This window comes from Xenopus laevis, chromosome 1L (assembly GCF_017654675.1).
Source record: "Xenopus laevis strain J_2021 chromosome 1L, Xenopus_laevis_v10.1, whole genome shotgun sequence".
Lineage (NCBI taxonomy): Eukaryota > Metazoa > Chordata > Amphibia > Anura > Pipidae > Xenopus > Xenopus laevis.
The window spans coordinates 113,561,995-113,582,864 of record NC_054371.1 but is presented as its reverse complement, the minus strand read 5'-3'; the positions used below and the strand labels follow the sequence as shown (position 1 = coordinate 113,582,864).

At 41.3% G+C, this 20,870-nt stretch overlaps 1 protein-coding gene across 11 annotated transcripts in view; it reads left to right on the top strand.

Annotated features, from left to right (window-relative positions):
• The window catches only part of mast3.L (microtubule associated serine/threonine kinase 3 L homeolog), a 101,540-nt gene that overhangs the window by 66,429 nt on the left and 14,241 nt on the right, over positions 1-20,870 (top strand). For 5 of the 11 annotated variants that reach the window (XM_041581268.1, XM_041581265.1, XM_018247504.2 and 2 more), the window contains 17 exons: positions 2,512-2,600; positions 3,031-3,103; positions 4,121-4,141; positions 4,659-4,737; positions 5,046-5,203; positions 6,591-6,666; positions 6,882-7,091; positions 7,804-7,905; positions 9,387-9,519; positions 10,037-10,104; positions 11,782-11,867; positions 12,290-12,498; positions 13,224-13,362; positions 16,388-16,520; positions 17,692-17,857; positions 18,016-18,117; positions 20,225-20,347. In XM_041581268.1, the coding sequence (XP_041437202.1) occupies positions 2,512-2,600; positions 3,031-3,103; positions 4,121-4,141; positions 4,659-4,737; positions 5,046-5,203; positions 6,591-6,666; positions 6,882-7,091; positions 7,804-7,905; positions 9,387-9,519; positions 10,037-10,104; positions 11,782-11,867; positions 12,290-12,498; positions 13,224-13,362; positions 16,388-16,520; positions 17,692-17,857; positions 18,016-18,117; positions 20,225-20,347 (1,967 nt within the window). The remainder of the gene's footprint in view (positions 1-2,511; positions 2,601-3,030; positions 3,104-4,120; positions 4,142-4,658; positions 4,738-5,045; positions 5,204-6,590; positions 6,667-6,881; positions 7,092-7,803; positions 7,906-9,386; positions 9,520-10,036; positions 10,105-11,781; positions 11,868-12,289; positions 12,499-13,223; positions 13,363-16,387; positions 16,521-17,691; positions 17,858-18,015; positions 18,118-20,224; positions 20,348-20,870) is intronic. The other 6 variants (XM_041581272.1, XM_018247521.2, XM_041581275.1 and 3 more) reach the window with 3 other exon arrangements.

Here is a 20,870-nt window from a genome sequence, read left to right as displayed (position 1 = left end):
TCCCCTGTGGATAATACAGCAACCCCCCAACACATGATTAAACACCTTAGGGGCCCTTAACAACAATTTCCAAATGCTAATAACCCCAAAAACAAACCCCTAGCAGGCTTACATTCCACAGGTAGTGTAGGGCAAGCAGCACTGGGCAAGCAGAGAATGGCACACACAGGGAGGCAGGGCCGGGCCAAGGTATTTTTGCACCCTAGGCAAAGGCTTCAATCAGTCCCACCCCCACCCAGTCCTGCATTACCATTTCCCACCTTACCAGTCATATAGTCCCCTGTACCTGTGCCAGCACCTATCATATTGCCTCCATTTGTACCTATACCAATGGCAGTCAATCCCTCAAACCCTCAATCCCAAAAACATGTGGCAGCATATTTTTGCCCCCAATCTGTACCTATGCCAGCGGCAACCAAAAGAATCCATCATATTGCCCAAATTTGCATCTGTTCCAGCAGTAGCCAAAAATCCATCATATTGCCCTCAAACGTCTGTGAACCTGTGCCAGCAGCCACCATATTGCCCCATGTACCTGAGCCAGCAGCAGCCAATCCATTATAATGCCCCAATCTGTACCTGTGCCAGCATCAGCCAAAAAATACACACTATTGCCTCCATATATGTACTTGTGCCAGCAGCAGCCAAATATCCATCATATCATCTGTTTACCTGTGCAAGTAGCAGCCAAGATATTGCCCACAAATATGTATCTGTGCCAGCAGCTGCCAAAAGGGAGCTGGGAGTGATTCTGTCTGGAACAGGGGGTTTATAAAGTTGAAAAACTATTAAAGGCCAAGCAAATCAGGGTTTAAAAAAGAAACAAAGTAAATTCCCCTTAAAGGACAAGGAAAGTGTAAAATAGAATAAGGCTAGAAATGCTGTCTTTTGTATACTAAACATAAACATGAACTTACTGCACCACAAGCCTAATCAAACAAATGATTTATGCTTTCAAAGTTGGCCACAGGGGGTCACCATCTTGTAACTTTGTTATACATCTTTGCCTGACCCTGACCCTGCACATGCTCAGTGTGGTCTGGGCTGCTTGGGGATCGTCATAAACAAAGCTGCTTGAGTTCTGCATGGCTGGGAAGTAAGGCTGGGGCTCCCCCTGCTGTTCATAAGTATGATTGTTTCCCTGCAGAGCAGTTAGGGACCGTCTGACAATTCCTATCCACAGCAGTAAATGAAGGGAGAATTTCACTGCATACAGTCAGGTTTCTTATAAACACTGTACACATTTTTTAATTAAAGTATATTGGAGAAAGGTTTATTTTTCATTAAAGAATGTAAAAATGGGATTTTATTGTTTTGCCTTTCCTTGTCCTTTAAAAGTGTGCCCCGTCCATGATTGCGCTCTAGGCGGGCGCCTACTCTGCCTGCCCCTAGTTCCAGCCCTGCAGGGAGGGAAGGCAGAACAGAGCAGGAGACAAGTAAAGCTCTCAGTCTAATATGTACTACATACAGTGACACAGTGCTGGTGCCGCATTAGCATTTTGAATAAGGTGTGAACAGGTGAACAATGTGGGCAGTTTCAGTCGGGTCTCGGGTAGAACAGTACAGACTTTAGGATATAAACAATAGAGGTGTCACAAGTGTGAACAATACAGGGGGATCACAGGTGTGATACAGGGGATTAGAGTCTGAATTTGAGGTTTAAACAATGCAGGGTGCAGTTTATCTCTACAGTGATACCTTTTAAAGTTTACATATGGTAAACAGACACAGCATCTGGGGGGCCAAAGAAGGGGGATGCGGCCCGCGGGCCGCCAGTTGGACAGCCCTGTTATAGGACATTATTCCTTAATTTAACCAGTAACCTTCTGTATGATAATGTATCAAATGCTTTAGCAAAGTCCAAGTAGATCATATCCATTGCCATCCCAGAGTCTAAGTTTCTGCTCACTTCCTCATAGAAAGCAAGGTTAGATGTATTAAACATAAAAAACGACTATGCTGGCACATTATGATTAGTATTATTATTTACAGTGTATTCAAATATCTAATCCCACATTACCCCTCTAAAAGCTTTCCTCCCACCAATGTCAAACTAACAGACCTATAGTTTTTGGGCTGAGAATGGAACCCCTTTTTGAATAATGGCACCATATTGGCAATTCTCTGGACTATGACTTGAGTTCAATGAGGAGTCGCCTTGAAATGGCAGTAACACATTTGACTACTTGTCAAGTAGTGATTGCTTGCAACGGGTACAGCTACATAATGGTAATTGCTGCTGAACTCTAGTTGCTAAAACATGACTAAAAATTAAGCAGGATTAGAAATGAGGGGAATTATATGATAATGTACTAATTTAAATATAAACCACATATTATTGGCTTCAGTTATACAAGTGTTGTTTTCTTTCTCACACTTGAAATTCCTTTTGTTTTTCGATATGGTGGTACATTTTGGTGTAACTTGTAAGTAGATTAGTGTCTGGGGAGTCCCCTGTAAATAATTTGCAGGTTGCTTTCATTTCTGAAATATGTATGTTATTTTCTGCAGCTGTAGGAGCAGCAACAGGAAGAGTCTGGTGGTGGGTTCCCCTTCGCCTACACTGTCACGCCCTCTCTCTCCGCTCTCTGTGCCTACAGGTAATGTATAGCAATAACCAACAACCTTGTGTATGCATTTCTCATGCCCTGATAACTACAATTTGCTCATATTTTTTCAACAGGATTTAAAGGGTACATCATGGATTTGTGTGTGTTTTAGGTGAGGGTGGTTGTTATGGGACAATTATCACATAGAAAAATTACAATTGCAATTCAATAGTAATTTTACAATATGGCATTTAACTTTCCCATGACATCAAAACATGTTCTTAGGCTACTAAGATTACAATGGTATGTAATGACTGACCCCTCCGATGGCATATATGCTTAGATGTAGCACCGTATGAGCAAAACTAGACAAACTGCCTAAAAAAATCTCAGTATATAGGGCCAGTTTAAGATTTGTCCATCTTCATTATCTTATAAATTCATTTAAGGGTACTTATGTGTTTTCCTTATTTTTATTTAGCAGGAAGCAGTCCTTTGGATAGCCCAAGGAATTTTTCCACAAGTGCATCTGTTAACTTCCCTTTTGCCCGCAGGTAAGGTGTGAAAGTTCTTTAGTAACACTATTTTAACTTATTTTGTTAATTTGGTTAGTTGTTATGGGGTTTATTTTTGTAACCTCCATCATTCATTCCCTCTGCCTCTCTCTCTTTCCCTTTATTATTTCTTGTGTTTATGTAAATTGTATATTGGAAAAGCAGCTAAAAGTATAGCCTCTGGTGCTACAGCAGGTTTACAATTACTGTATGTTCTGTAAATCTGCATGTAATTCATCAGCACTTCTAATAAACATAAAAGAAGGGGCGCGCTCCCATTGTGTAAATTTGTCAGCACCTTTAATAAAATAAACTTTCTCAAGGGTGATGGCGTGCTGTAACTGCATCAGCACTTCTAAACTGAGAAAGTACAGTGAGGCCACAGCTGCACTGAACTTTCTAGAAGGGTTTACCCTTCTAGAAAGGCTCTGTACCTGGGTAGCTATAAAAAAATTGTACATTCCCCTCTTAGTACTATGGCACAGACCAGGGAGCCCTGTTGACTGCTGTTATGCTCTCAGATGACGACTGTGGCAGTGATAATCCAATGGGAAATGTTTTTCCTGTGGCAAACACAGGTGTATGGGCGGAGACACACGCTGCTGTTTCAGGAGATTAGTTGCCCAGCGACAAATTGCTTCTACTTCGGGCGACTAATCTCCCCAAACTGCCTTCCCGTTTTTTATTAGTGTGCATTTAATCCCCTCCACCTTTCTGTTGCTTGTCGTGCTATTAAATAAATGAATTGAATTAAATTTCGAGGTGAAATAAGCAGAGTCATGGCTATATACAGCCCAACAAGTTCTACCTCTCTGTACTTCAGTTTTTTGCAGTGACAATTGTCCACAGTGGCTAAGTGCAATTCTTTAAGGTTGCAAACCAGGAGGTGGAATTGTCTTGTAAAAATGTATAATAATATTTTTGTTAGTTCTGTCATACTCCCTGTCTCTTCTACCTCTTGTTCCATCTGACTTTCAACTTCTCATCCTTTTCTTTTGCTTCTGAAACCACCTGCAGTCATGGCCCCCGTGCAGACAGGTAAGCAGAGAGAAGAATGAAAGGAATTCTGAAACTCCTCCAGGATTTATGATTTGCCAAAATTAGCATGAGATGTCTTAGTAACGACATAGTAACACTTAAATATTGGCATTTACCCTGTTGTTGAGCCATCTATATTTCCATCCAGTCAAAAAATGTGTTAAAATAACCCAACATGGAACTTAAATACGGTAGACTTAAACATCATCAAAAGTAGTTTAAAGGAAAGGCTAATCCAATGGGGATGCCAATATTTTAGGCAATTAAATTGCTTGTTTTTTACATTTTGCATTTTTTTTCCTGAGAGGGACACTGGCCCAGCAATCTGTAGAAGTACCAAACCATCTTGTTTTTCCCAGCGATCTGTAGCATAGATATAGGCTTGTTTGTGCCCAGTATACTAATAATATAGATCTACTCTAGCAAACTATTGTTTGAATCCTATCTGACCTGTGTATTAACAAATCTAGTTTTTTTGAGTCAATAGCATACATTTGTTTAACCTTTTTCTCTTTAGAGCTGATGGCCGCAGATGGTCTCTTGCTTCCCTTCCATCGTCTGGATATGGAACTAACACTCCCAGTTCCACTCTCTCGGTAAAGTGTTGCCCTGTCTTTAATACTCATTGACAATTAGAATTATTAAAATATCAGCTGTATTTTATTTTATACACAAAGCATGGCTTTACAAAATATTTTGAAACAGATGCTGAAACAGAGGACTTTCCAAAGCAAGCAATCTGTCAACTGCCTCTATCATTAATGATACATATACCCTAAAAAATCTACCGGTCTGTCCTTTTATTTGTTAACGTTTATATAAAACTGTAGTTCAAGAATGTATTATTCAAAGATCTAATAAACTGTATTTATTTGCTGAAATATTTTTTTGTGTGTCTTTGCAGTCTTCCTCTTCTTCCCAGGAAAGGCTGCACCAACTTCCATTTCAGCCCACGGCAGATGAACTTCATTTCCTTTCCAAGCACTTCCGAAGTACTGAGAGTGTCACAGATGATGATGGAAGGCGTTCTCCATGCATGCGCCCCCGCTCACGTAGCCTCAGGTAAGACAGAGGGTGCCAAATACTTTTCTAACTGTTTTGCAGTCTGTCCTTTTTTTTTTTCTTGGTTTCCATTAACATATTTTGATCTCTTAAATTTCTTAGAGACAGGCACAAGCCAGAGGACTGTCTTTTTTTTTTTTATTATTATTATTTTTTTTCTTCCCCTTGTGCTTCTCTTGATCTGTTGAGTCAACAGGAATTTACTATTGGGCTCCATGGTGCATTAATTTGATGCCATCGTTGTTCATAGCCTTATCCTAAAGAAGAAAAGGGTTGACTGCAAAAACATTTCAGCAGCTTTTTATGATTGTATAAGCATAGTCTTACTGCAGTTACTACAAACTGAGATGGATAAAGGCACTAAGTTTCCCACCAAAGATGCTAGTTTACACTTTTCCAGAAAAAAGCTCTAATGGCCATATTATAAACCTTAAATGATATATTAAATATATAAAGGAGAACTGTATGTGCATTTGGTTACCCAGTCCATTGGTCCTGTGTAGCATCATTCTATTGGATTGTTGATTGCCATGTGGAGTCACAAGTTAGGTCCAATAAGCTAATGATGCAAGGCCTAATATTATTTTATGCTGGTTTCTGCAAGTTGCAGGAAAAAGTATATTTTGAATATTAAAGGAGACATATAGGATAAATGAAAAAAAAAAAACGAATTTTGTAGGCAATTATAAGTAATATACGGTGTTGCTTTTACATGGTGCTAAAAATTTATATTATAGTAGCCCCTGTTCACTGGTCCCTGTCTGTGTTTCAAATGAGAGGTAAAACTGGGAGTTGGCTGCCAACAAATGCGTGGACATTGCAAATCCTTTTTTTCCATACATCTGCAAGCACAGTATAAGAATGCTGAAATATGCCTTTGTTTATAAATTGGTAGCTATATATATATAGCTAAAGCAGATGCAGCTGTTCTAAAGCACTAACGCAGTTGCAAATATGTGTATGAACCATGACCAGATGCTAAAGATTAAAAGCAATATGTATAAGTCAATAATCAAACTTGCCTTGTTTGGCTGGGGAAGGACAATGGCTATGGCCACATGGGATACAGAAGTCGCCCAGTCTCATCCTACCTGCTATATGCTCCAGTGAGGACACTGTTCAGGCTTTCTTTTGTGGTGTGGAAAAGCTTCTGGTTTACCAATTCAGCGACCCCAGCAAAGCACTATACGTTTGGCTGCATGTGAGCAACTTTGCGTGTATACTTGCAAATTAATAGGGTTTCTTTGTGGAATGGCAATGAAGTTTAAGGATTTAACTTTCTCTCAACTACAGAAATGCAGCATTGGCAACTCACCTAAGAATCATTCCCAAAAAAGCTTCACCTTGTTCCTGTTCTTCTAACATTGGAACTTGTTTTGTCTTTCAGCCCTGGTCGTGCATCATCAAACTTTGACAATGAGATAATAATGATGAACCATGTTTACAAAGAACGATTCCCAAAAGTAAGCTCAAATTTATCTACAAGGCCTTCGGTAGACAGGGGCGTCTTTTCCATCTGCTTTTTTTCAGCCAGCAGAGAAGCTGGTCACTACTGGTGACAAACAAGTAAAAGACTGAATAGACCGGCGTTTCTCTGCCTGCAGATAATAGATAGCCAATTGGTTAGAATTACATACAGTTTATATCTGGACATTGCTTTCTGCTTCAACTTTTATAGGCTACAGCACAGATGGAAGAACGGTTGCAGGACATCATCACTCATTTCTGCCCCAGCCAAACACTACCACTGGCTGATGGTGTTTTGGGCTTCATTCACCACCAAATTATCGAGCTGGCTCGGGATTGTCTGGACAAATCTAAGGGGGCACTGATCACCTCTCGTTACTTTCTGGAGCTGCAAGAGAAGCTAGAGAAAATGCTGCAAGATGTGAGATATTAAATAAGAATCTATATAATATTATTAAATATGAAAGGGAGCAGTTGTAAAACATCGTCCTAAGTTAAAGATGAATACAAATAAGTGTACATCAATAAGATTAACACAAATATCCTCATGAAAGCTTTAAGTGGGACTGTGCTCTCAGCTGCAGGTAAACTTATAAGAACACCAGCAATCAGAGGATTTTGTTGCTTGGAAACTGTCTACTGATACTCGAGTGCACCGTTGTTTGGAGTCGATAGTCTTTTAGATCAATGGGGAGTTGTCACCACAACACATTTACTCATCCTGGCAACAAAAACACCCAGAATTTCTGCTTTGCCAATGCCCTAGGGCAATTTGAGCACTAGTTTTTATTGTTTATAGTTCTTTAATGGCCACTGAATGAGAAAAAGAACACATACCTTGTCCCTTATCTGATATGATGTTATGTTGTTATTCAGAGTGACCTTATATAGAGAAGTAGAAAACTAGAATTCTAAGATTTACTAATGGCATTGGATGGAGTTTCAGAATGGCGCTATAAGGATTACAGCATGGAAAAATGAGACATGAAAGCGCTTAGAATTAAAGCGGCACAGACACTTAACATATTGCTAAATGGTTAATTGAAAATCATAATTATCTACCAGTGTAGTCATCACTTTAAGCAATGTATACTTATTTCTGAACTTTTTCGCTCTTTTATTTCGTATTATAGGCACATAATCGCTCCGAGAGTGAGGAAGTTATGTTTATTAACCATCTGGCAAGGAAGTTGCTGATGGTCATTGCTCGCCCAGGAAGGCTACTGGAATGTTTGGTAAGAGGCACAAGTCTGTATGTATTAATCCAGCCGTTGTTGCCCTATACTGTTGCTGGATTAAAATGAGTGATTGTCCATGGTTAAGAGAAGTGCTGGAAATAAGGGTAGGCAGAGTTGGCGCCCGCCTAGGGTGCAATCACGACAGGGGGGTGCACTTTTAAGGGGCTTTCTTTTTTTTAACCCTGGTTTGTTTGGCCTTTAATAGCATTTCAATTTTATGAACTGCCTATTCCAACCCCCTCTTGCCCGTGATTTGTACTGCAAGCACTCTCCACTTCCCTCTTGGCAGCTGCTGGCACAGGTACATATTTATGGGCAATATGGTGGATTTTTGGTTCCTGCTGGCACAGATACATATTTGGGGTGATATGATGGATTTTTGGCTCCTACTTTACACAAGTACATATTTGGGGGCAATATTGTGGATTTTCTGGCTGCTGCTGGCACAGGTACAGATTGGGGGCAATATGAGGGATTGGCTGCTGCTGGCACAGGTACAAATGGGGGTAATATGATAGGTGCTGGAACAGGTACACAGATGTTTGGGGCATTATGATGGATTTTTGGCTTTTGCTGGCACAGGTACAAATTAGGGACACTATAATGGATTTTGACTGCCGCTGGCATAATTACAGACTGAGGGTAACACAATGATGGATGTTTTGTCTTATGATGGCACAGGTACAGATTGGGCGCAATCTAAGGGATTGACTGCCGTTGGCACAGGTACAGGTGGCAATATGAATGGTAAGGTGGGAAATGGTAATGTAGGACCTGGTGGTGGGGCACTGATTAAAGCCCTTGCCTAGGGTGCCACAATACCTTGGCCCAGCCCTGGTTAAGAGGGAAGAAAATGTTGGCAAAATCACTGAAACACTTCTACAGTTTATTTAAAGGTTGCCCTGCACTGGTAAAACTTAGGCGTTTGCTTCAGAAACTCAACTATAGATTAAATACACAAGCTGCTGTGAAGTCATGGGGCAGTCATTCAAGCACAGGATACACAGGAGATAGCAAGTTCTGAAGAATCCCATTGTATACTACAGACCATTATCTGCTGAATATTCTGTGCCTTTTTTCAGCTTATGTAAACTGTTGCATAGTTTCTGCAGCAAACACACCAGTTTTACCAGTACATAATATTTTCATTACTTTAATGTACTTTCAGTTTTTGGTGTTACTGTTCTTTAAAACCCTCTTGCCAGTTACAGCTCTGTATTTTCTTAAGGAGTCTTATGTAACTGTGTTTGCATTTTGCAGTACAAGAGACATAGATTACATAATTCAAATACTTTTTACATTTCAGCTTCTGCATATTAGCCCTCTGAATAACCAGTATTATAAAATGCTAAATATCAAATTTATTAAAGTTATGTCTTAACATCAGGGAGTTAATTCCATGAAATGTTTCATCATGAATCACTGTTATTGTTTTGCTTTCTGTCCTGCTAACTGAAGTGTATTCTGTCTGTGGCTAGGAGTTTGATCCAGAGCAGTTTTATCATCTTCTGGAAGCTGCAGAAGGTCAGGCTAAAGTTGGCCAGGGGATAAAGACTGACATCCCTCGGTACATAATCAGCCAACTTGGTCTCACAAAGGACCCTTTAGAAGGTAAGGCATAGGTAGAAGTCTAGGAGGTATGCAGCAGGGCATTAGTGGGAAGTTTATTCCTGTGTGTGCAGTAGTGTCCAGGTAAAGGTGTCGTACCTTGTTAATAGATGTAGGCTTATTTACATTTCTGAAATGATTCAATACAAATTTAATTGTGCAAATACCTTCAGACCCTCAGCCTGGAAAAGGTTTAGATAAATTAAAATAGAGAAATTATATAGTGGCACAGAACTGGTCCAAGAAAGAAGTGGTGCATTTAAAAAAGTATTTATTTAAAGAAAAAGTATTTAGACAAAAAATAGCCGTACCCATTTCGTGCTTCATGGGCACTTAATTGCAAACGTATACGGCTGTATATGCTCACATAAATATAATGCTTTTTGTTTTGTTTTTGCTGGCCTTTTTACATTTTATGTTTTAATAAATTGCACAGTGTCTCAATGACGACTGACCGTGACTTTTCAAGCAATGCAAATGCAACACATCACAACAGTTATCCCTCATTTTAATTTCACAGAGATTGTTCAGCTGGATCACTATGATACAGAATCCTCCCTGCAATTAGACCAAGAGGATTATCACGATGTGAGTAACCCTGTTCTTTCTCAGTAGACGTTTTTGAGCCGAGACACACATTGTGTTTTGACTGCTGGTACACATTTCCCGTTAGTGACATGACTAAACTATACTTAGCTCTCAAACTAATTATTATAGTTTGGCAAAGATATTTAAATTATGCATTGCTCAATATGTGCTGTTTTTAGGTTGCAATAGAGAGACATGGCTTTACTCAGACAATATGTGAGAGCACCATAACAGGTAACTGACGGACAGAACTGACAAAAACAGTAATTGGCTGCTCACTGAGTAACAAATTGTTCTGTGAGGCTAGCAATTTGGCTCACAGTGACATTATGGTCGAGTGCTACAGAGAAGATTTATCCACAAGCCTGGATTTACCTTCTGTGTTTCAAGAACATTCTTAATATTTAAGGAATTTAGCGGGGCTCATTTATCAACACTGGGCAAATTTGCCCATGGGCAGTTACCTATAGCAACCAATCAGTGATTAGCTTTTTAAAGCCAGCTGTAAGCAGAACAATGAATGCAGCAATCTGATTGGTTGCTATGGGTTACTGCCCATGGGCAAATTTGCCCAGTGTTGATAAATGACCCCCACTCTGTGTTAAAATGGTGTTGCATAATAAGACTAGAATAGTTACATTTATTTTAAATGCAAGGACACTAGAGCACTTTGCCCATTGAGTTTTCTCATCCTTTGCTACAGGGACGGCGGCATTGATTAGCATACCTCCCAACTGTCCCGTTTCACATGGGACAGTCCAGATTTTGACCATGTAGCCCGCAGTCCAGGTTTCTCACTGAAATGTCCTGGCTTTCTTTTTGATCTCCTGCACTGGACAGCCAGAAAAAGATACAAAGTTTCTGAAATGTAATTAAATAAAGGGGCTTTTGGCAGAGAGCCCAGAATACTCTGCACTTGATACATTTGTAACAATTTAAGGAGCAAAGATACAATTGTAACAATTTATGATACGCAAGTATCTTGGGGAAACTGTGACTTGTAGCTTAAGGCTAGGGCCAGGTGATGTTAGCAATGCAGATTCTCCGTAAGCGGATAATCTGCTACGATGCTGCTCCCTTTGCCTTTTCAATGGCAGGTGGATTTAGTTGCGAAATTCAAAATGTTGCGTTTCGGCACAGAAATCTGCCATATCTGCCTGCACCGAAACAATGCTTCCGGGTGCAGGCAGACCAGGAGCGGAAGAGCAGCAGGGCAGCGGATTCTCTGCCTGCTGCCATCATCTGGCCCTGGCACATAACACATAAACCCTGACCCTAAAACCCCCAGAAATGTGTTCAGGCCTTCCATAATCTGCCAATTTTTTTAAAATGGATGTGGTATTTAGGTGGTGTGACTATAAAATTGGTCTGGTCTTTGTGTCCCTCTTTCTATTTTTCAAATGTTGGGAGGCATGGATTAGTTATTCCATTAATAACTTATAACATACCAAACAGGCAGAGTTGCCAAATGCATAGCAAGACTAAACAGAAAAGTTAATTTGCCATAAACTAACATGTTATGGTTAGTATTCTGCTTGTCTTCTGTTTACACACATCTACTGGTTGAAGTTAAAACAGAACTCTAACATAACAATAGCATGTGTGTGTGTATATGTAAAATATCATATATTTACTGTGATATGCATTTAATTGTGAACTGTCCTCTTTAAATTTCAGCCATATATTCCAAGTACTCCGTCACGAAAAAAACCTTGCGAGAGTGACTTTGAAACTATCAAACTGATTAGCAATGGAGCTTATGGGTAAATTGGATTAAAGTAATTTCAGTCCCATTATGTAGGCTTATTAATAGGTTTATTTCTTAGCAAGACTAGCTTTATCTTCACTTACATTAATAAGCACAGAATGATGCTACGAGGCTGGTTACCCTCGGGTATTAAAACAAAGCATAAGCAAAACATAGACTCTTTGTAACTTTACGTTCACTTTTCTCTTCTCTGTATGTCTAATTAAACATTTTGGCACAGGATAGTTCATACAAGGAACCTTTTTTTCTGTAGAATTACGTTTAGCCATATAAGCAGGGTCAGCCATGACTTATGACTTATTTTAGTAATGTGTAATTATATGCAAAGCTGTTCAATAATCATTTGGATTGACATTAACCATTCTCATGAAGTTTTGACACTGTACCCTTGAATTTTCTTAACCCCCCCCCCCATAGTGCTGTGTATTTAGTAAGGCACAAGGAGACCCGACAACGTTTTGCCATGAAAAAGATAAACAAGCAGAATCTCATACTGCGCAATCAAATTCATCAAGTGTTTGTGGAGAGAGACATCTTAACCTTTGCAGAAAATCCTTTTGTAGTCAGCATGTTCTGCTCTTTTGAGACCCGGCGACATCTCTGTATGGTGATGGAGTATGTGGAAGGTAGGAAAATTATATTGCATACCTTTCTGGTTTTGTCACTTTGCACTATGTTAGGAAGCGTTTTACATTCCCATGCTCCAAAGTCCTAAAATTTTCTTTATTTGAACCATGTTGTAATGCTCAAATCTGTCCATGTGCACTCTTGTCAGTGCTGCTGAAACATGGGATCAGTAAGTGCATATATGTGTGCTGTGTGTCCCGTTACACTTTTATAAAGTACAGATAATCCCTTTATCCTAGTTTCATGGCAATATAGTGCAGTCAACCGTTGACCCAGGTTAAATAGTTTTAATAATAGCTATAGCATAAAGGAGTCTTAAGTCGTACAACTATTACATTTATACCTTAGTAGTCTCCAGTATCACCAGTGTAACTCTATATTTACACAGCCCTTTGGCAACAACAGTTTATGAAAGTAACTTTAGACTAGTGTCTAAAGCGTTTATGGAGTTCTTAAATTTGGAAAGATCTTTTAAAGCTCTAAAATATATGTTGATGTTTGAAACAGGTCTGTCTTCTTTCCATGATCAATATTTGTTCAGACTCCTTCAAATAGAAGTTACACAAGGCAGAAAATCAAGCCAGGCCAGAGCAATATCAGTCATGTATGTGTCAACAGATGACCAGTCAGGCCCCTCGTGATGCATGGATAGATTTTAGGAGTGATAACTTGGATAGTCTAGCTGTGGCCCAGTATATTAAAACATCTGTTTCGGGTTCCTCAGGTGGAGACTGTGCAACACTACTGAAGAACATGGGTCCACTGCCAGTTGATATGAGCCGCATGTATTTTGCTGAAACAGTTCTGGCTCTAGAATATCTGCACAACTATGGGATAGTTCACAGAGACCTTAAACCTGACAAGTATGTTTTCTTCTTCACACCTTAAACTAGTGATCCACATGGGCAATATGTTTCTACCTTTTTTTTTTAGAAGGCTGGTGTTCCTGCCTTTTCCTCAGTTTCACCCTTCATCTGGTGATGGCTTCAAATGTTCCTACTCACCTTCTCAGTTAACCCTTTATGGTAGAGGAAAGGAAAAGCAGGGCAAGTTTTGAGACGACAGATTAGTATTTTATGAAGGGATTGGAATAGTGCAAAGATTTTAGACATACCGGTATTTCGTTTTCCTATCATTAACCATTGTTATAATCTTATTTAGGGCTCTTACTCACTGGCGTTCTGACCTGCGCTCCCCTGCGTTCCGTTTTTTGGCGTTCAGCCGCAGGGGAGCGCAGGAATAGACGCATGTCATTATTTCAAATGGGGCTGTACTCACTCAGGCGCGTGTAGGCGCCGAACGCAGGAAAAATGCAGCATGTTGCGTCTCAACCTGCGTTCGGCGCCTACACACGCCTGAGTGAGTACAGCCCCATTTGAAATAATGACATGCGTCTATTCCTGCGCTCCCCTGCGGCTGAACGCCAAAAAATGGAACGCAGGGGAGCGAAGGTCTGAACGCCAGTGAGTAAGAGCCCTTAAGCACGTATGAGATGTCCCTTTTCAATTGTCCAATTAAAAAGCATTGTGGGCTCATATACAATATGAAAGGGAATGCTGCAAAGTGCAAGACAGAACAGCGCGCTTCTCCATTCTTTTAATTCACCTTTAAGTAAACTCGTATTTCTATTCAGTAGGGATGCACCAAATCCACTATTTTGGATTCGTCCATACTCCCGAATCGTTCACGAAAGATTCGGCCGAATATCGAACCAAATCTGCATTTTGCATATGCAAATTAGGCGTGGGAAGGGGAAAACATTTTTTACTTCCTTGTACTGTTACAAAAAGTCACACAATTTATCTCCACACCCCTTATTTGCATATGGAAATTAGGATTCAGATTTCATTCGGCCAGGCAGAAGGATTCGACCAAATCTGAATCCTGCTGAAAAAGGCCAAATCCTGGATTCAGTGCATCCCTACTATTCAGGCCCTCTCCTGTTCATATTCCAGTTTCTTATTCATATAAATGCATAGTTGTTAGAGTAAGTTGGACACTAGCAACCAGATTGTTGAAATGGCAAACTGGAGAGCTTTTGAGTAAAAAGCTAAATAATGCAAGATAATGAAAACTAATCGCAAATTGTCACAGAATATCACTTTCTACATCATAGTAAAAGTTAACACAATTGTGAACAACCCCTTTAAGTACATGGCTTTCTTTTGCTCCAGAGCCTTGCACCAGATGCATTATTAAAGATTAGCAAAACAAAGGGCAGAGTTATTTCTCTGTCGTCTAAGGGGGACACAGGGAACGATGGGGTTAAGCTCCATCCTCCAGGAGGCAGGACACTTGGTAATATTAATTAAGGGGCGTGCCATACTTGGCTTAACCCCGCACACTGTGCTGAAGCTTCAGTTTTTCAAGTGTCCTGCTACCAGGAGGATGGACTTCCCCTCTGGGGGAAGATTTCTTCGGTCAGCATCGGCTGACACCCGGGGTGATACCAGGAACAGGGCTACCTGCTTCCTAAGGGTTAGCCCCCGCCATGGAACAGTCACCGGGGTAATTCTTCTAGCCATGCGGCTATATCAACCACCCAGACAATGCCTGCTCCAAACTTGGTTGACAGAAGGTCTGGCCGGTGTTAACTGCTACTGAGGTAAGCTGTCCGGTCTCCCCCAGTATCCATATGCTACTGTGGCGCCGGTTTCCCCCCTCCCCTCCCCTCCTCCCTCTACCAGCCAGTCGCCATGCCCTCCCTTACTCTCTGGGCCCAGACACGATTCAACAGGGGACCCAGAGGGAGGCTGCGTCTGCTCTGCTGCGCATATCTTTACCGATGGAAGAATGCGGCTATAGTTGAGCCTAATTCCGCATCAACGCGTCTCGTTATTGGCGCCATTTAGTGCGCGACGCCATTTTCAAATGACGTTCGCGGTGGAACGCATTGCGTTCCAGCAGCCATCTTGCGCACTACACTGAGCGGGCAGACACGCGCCGCACAGAGGGAGCAGAAGTAACTGCTCGGTGCACACAGAGCGACTGGCAGCAAAGGAGGGGAGAGACTCTTACCTTTCCAAAGGCAAGACACCACCAGAGACTATCACGGCTCACTCCACAAGAGCCATTGGAGCATCAGCGGCCTGGCGCAACTCTGCCTCAATGGATCAGATCTGTAGAGCAGCCACCTGGTCCTCAGTTCATACCTTTACTAAATTTTACAGACTTGACACCACTTCTTCAGCTGAGGCCTCTCTAGGCCGCAGGGTGTTGCAGTCTGTTTTGCATTAATGTTCAATCTGGCTCGTCCCACCCTGCTGTTTTCCTGGGACTGCTTTGTTAAGTCCCCATCGTTCCCTGTGTCCCCCTTAGACGACAGAGAAAATAGGATTTTTTGCTACTCACCGTTAAATCCTTTTCTCTGTAGTCGAAAGGGGGACACAGGGCTTCCCGCCCTAGGACGAGCCTTTGACCAGACGGTCGTGTCCAGGATAATCCCTGGCTTTCATTCTGTCATAGTTGTTATCAGTTAATTTTTTCTTTGGAACAAACTGAAGCTTCAGCACAGTGTGCGGGGTTAAGCCAAGTATGGCACGCCCCTTAATTAATATTACCAAGTGTCCTGCCTCCTGGAGGATGGAGCTTAACCCCATCGTTCCCTGTGTCCCCCTTTCGACTACAGAGAAAAGGATTTAACGGTGAGTAGCAAAAAATCCTATTTTTGCACTGCACCACTGATTAGTGCAAGGACAAGGTGTGTGGTGCACTGTAAAGAAATGCATCAGGGTCAGTGCTCATGCCTACCCCTTTATAATATAATAATAATAATATAAATGAGCACGCTAGTCTCAACTGTTATATTGTCATAAGTTGGTGCTTTGCTTCACAAATGGCAAAGCATTAATATATCATTGTATTAATTGGGGGGTTATTTTCACATAGTTTGCTGATCACATCACTGGGACACATCAAGCTGACAGATTTTGGGCTTTCCAAAGTTGGCCTTATGAACATGACTACAAACTTGTATGAAGGACATATCGAGAAGGACACAAGGGAGTTTCTAGACAAACAGGTGAACACATTTCTGTTAATTGTTTTATTCAAGAGCACCCTGGTGGATCCTAAAAGGAATCAGCTGATTTTACTTCAGAAAAATGCTTCTTCCAGTTGGAATAAAATCCTCACCCGCCTTAATAGAACACCTTTTACAGAAGTACATAGGACTGTGTACTTCTGCAAAACAATCATGGGGTGAATTTGCAGAAGTGTGCAGTCCTACCAGCTTTTTTAAAAACTTGTTCTTTTATAGGAGAAGGAAAGGTTAAAACGAAGTAAGCCTTTTCAGAAAGGTCCACCTAAATATACCAGTAAACCCTCAAAGTAGTGCTGCTCTGAGTCCTCTGTCAAAAGAAACACTGCATTTCTTTCCTTCTATTGTGTACACATGGGCTTCTGTATCAGACTTCCTGCCTTCAGCTTAAACCTTCTTTCCCCTGGGCATGAGCATGCTCAGTTTGCTCCTCTTCCTCCCCCCTCCATTCTCTACTGTAATCTGAGCCCAGAGCTATAAGTGAGCAGGGAGAGACTCACACCAAGCTAATACAGCAGCTGCTATCCTAAACAAACAGAGAGCTTCTAGAGCGTTTTACTCAGGTATGGTAAAACAGTCTACAGAATAAATATAGCATTCTAGCTTGCACTATTGTAGCTAATCTATTGGCATTAAAGGGCCTCCGTAGCTTTCCTTCTCCTTTAAGGTGGTTGATGTTGGATACATTTCTACAGTTATATTTGTTTTAAAGGGAGTGTCAAACCAAAAATATTTTTTGCCTTATATAAGAAAATATAATTCTAAGCAACTTTGCAATGTGCACTCATTACACATTTTCAATGTTTTTTTTAGTTAGTTGTATATGTTTTGCTATTGAAAGCAGTGTTTGTCTGTCCCTTTCTATTCTCTGCCCTGGTGGCTCAGACTGTTGATACAATGTAAGACAAACAGCTGATTAACAAACCTGTCTTGGCTAGGGAACTAAGACTTTTGCAACATTGTTTAAAACAGGAGTTAAGGAAATGCTGTTTTCGATAACAATCGTTTTTAAAAGTCAAACATTTTTATTAAATTAATATTGGAAGGTTGCATAGAATTATGTTATCTTTTATAAAGGATTTTTTATTTTGGGGTTGACTTGCCCTTTAATGGCAATAAACCTTGTTTCAAAATTATAACTGTTTACTTTCAGGTGTGTGGGACCCCTGAGTACATTGCACCTGAGGTGATCCTACGGCAGGGATATGGAAAGCCTGTAGACTGGTGGGCGATGGGAATCATTCTGTATGAGTTTCTTGTTGGCTGTGTACCATTCTTTGGAGACACCCCGGAAGAACTGTTTGGACAAGTGATTAGTGGTATGTGTATAGCTCAGGCTGAAGTACTACATCGCTAGATTTTAATCCCCTACTTTTTTTCCATATAATTTCTATTTTTTATCTTATGCTTTTTGTCTCATCACATTTTTCTATAAATAGAATGAGCAAACATTGTGAGTGCTGCACTGTATTTTCAGATGACATTATCTGGCCAGGAGGAGAGGAAGCACTTCCTGCTGATTCCCAAGATCTTATTACCCGGCTGCTGCGCCAAAACTCCCTGGAACGCTTAGGGACAGGTAATTGCTCTACTTTGTACTCTGTAGTAAATTTCCCATGATCCTTTCCAAAATGCATTGTTTGCAGAATGTCTTCTTGGGTCAAACAAATTATTTTGGAAGGAATTTTTCCAGCAGGAGCATTAATGGGTCATCAGAATAAACCTTGTCAAAATGTGAACCACAAGGCTGCACTAATTGCTGAATTAGTTCAAACCTGCTAATTACTTTTTTTATAAGCGTAACCTGCAGCTTAAATTAAAAACAAGTGCTGCTTTTCTACCTGTTTTGTTACATGAATCATACACTTAAAGGACCAGTAACACTAAATTTTTTTTCCCCAAAATTCGTTAGTATAGAACGAAAAATAAACACCAAGGCAAATAAAACTTTTAAATTGCAAAGCCTTTATTAAGAGATAACTTACCAAAACTCCACTTCCTGTCCTCTTCTAAAACGGCGAAAGGGCGACCATCCATGCAGCGGCGTTCAACTTCTCCTCCCTGGCTATTCTAGTGACAGTATGTGAAGAGGAGGCAGTGGTCCGCTCTGCAGTGCTTCCCCTATTCCCAGCAGTCGGACTTTGACTCCAGCCTTTCCTCCTCCGACGAGGAAGAAGAAGAGGAGGAGGGCAGCCTCTGCCTCTCCAGCGGCAAGTGCTGTCTGCAGAATGGTAGTAATAGTAGGCGGCAGGCGCACCGATCTGCTGAAGAATATCCCCAGGACTACAGTGCACAAGCGCATGGACGAACCACTTGTTCCCCGTCAATGTGCCCATCTGAGTGTGCCTGGGGCTGGCAGTCCCAGCTGCTGCAGAAGAAGCCGGCGATTTTAGACTCCGGTTGCTGCAGAATCCATGGATGATGTGGGAGCGCTGAACCACTTGCTACCCGTCGATGCGCTACGATTGCGGGTAGCAGTGGCCAGTGTATTTAGTAAAAATAAAAACGAGCCGGTAGCACTCCCGGCTCAAAGGCGGTGCGGAACGCAAAGCCAAGGTTTGCAGGAACTGTGCACTTGGAGAGTGCACTTAGCCGCATCGAAAGCCTTGAGTGTGCGCAGCTCCTCCACGTAGCACTGGTTCGTCTTCACTTCGCTTGTGCACTGTAGTCCTACCCGCAATCGTAGCGCATCAATGGTTCAGCGCTCCCACCTCATCCATGGATTCTGCAGCAACCGGAGTCTAAAATCGCCGGCTTCTTCTGCAGCAGCTGGGACTGCCAGCCCCAGGCACACTCAGATGGGCACATTGACGGGGAACAAGTGGTTCGTCCATGCGCTTGTGCACTGTAGTCCTGGGGACATTCTTCAGCAGATCGGTGCGCCTGCCGCCTACTATTACTACCATTCTGCAGACAGCACTTGCCGCTGGAGAGGCAGAGGCTGCCCTCCTCCTCTTCTTCTTCCTCGTCGGAGGAGGAAAGGCTGGAGTCAAAGTCCGATTGCTGGGAATAGGGGAAGCGCTGCAGAGCGGACCACTGCCTCCTCTTCACATACTGTCACTAGAATAGCCAGGGAGGAGAAGTTGAACGCCGCTGCATGGATGGTCGCCGTTTCGCCGTTTTAGAAGAGGACAGGAAGTGGAGTTTTGGTAAGTTATCTCTTAATAAAGGCTTTGCAATTTAAAAGTTTTATTTGCCTTGGTGTTTATTTTTCGTTCTATACTAACGAATTTTGGGGAAAAAAAATTTAGTGTTACTGGTCCTTTAAAGGGGTACAGTCTCCAAAATAATAAAAAATAGTGTGTGGGGGGGAATATGAATGCAAAACAGTTAAATGCATAGACCGATATCTCAGCATGTAATTTGACTAAAATTATTACAGCTATATATAGCAAAGATTTAAATGGCTGAACAGGTGCACACTACATTCGCACCATGTGTGCAGTTATTATATTCTACCTGTGTCTGATTTCTTCCGTGTATTATAGTTTCCTCCTATAGTCCAATAACATACAGTACACTGACTACTCACCCTAGTATGTGTGTGCTAGTGGTAGGAACTTCATATTGTAAGTGAGTGTTAGCACTTTAGATTCTGTGATCCACAACTGATATGCAATTAAATCTATAGTTACATGGTGAATCGTTGCAGGTGTTCCAAGCCTTTCTTGTCTTTTTCTCTACAGGTGGGGCTCAAGAAGTAAAGCAGCATACGTTCTTCCTATCATTGGACTGGAATGGGCTCCTAAGGCAGAAGGCAGAGTTTGTTCCCCAGTTGGAAGCAGATGATGACACTAGTTATTTTGACAGTATGTGTCTAATAACGGCTGTGTTTTATCTGATTTTAATCATTTGTGCACTAATAGTGGGTGAATGCCAGGCAGTTCTGTAAGGGCTAGGGGGCTATTTTATCAACCCTGAGCAAATCTGAATCTGGTCGGTAACCCATGGCAACCAATCACATTTTTCTTTCATTGTTATACCTGTTGGTGGCTGAAAAAAAGCTATGTAATAAAATGCACTACTTTTGCCCAGGTGCAGTTACCAATAGCCACCAATTAGACCAATTGGTGATTAAAAAAGTGATTAAACAAGCAACCAATAAAAGACTAGTAAACGTGTCCTACTGATTGGTTGTTATAGGTGATTAGACCCATAGCAAACATTGCAACTTTTATTACATTTCCCTGGCCACTGTCTCTCAAGACAAAACAAGATCAATTGACCTTTATCTGGAATGCAAGCAGGGCACTTTGAAAATGAAGTAGCCCACATATGTGGCACCAAAGCCACCCTGTAAATTTCCTATGCAGTTGCCTGACAAGTGCTTTA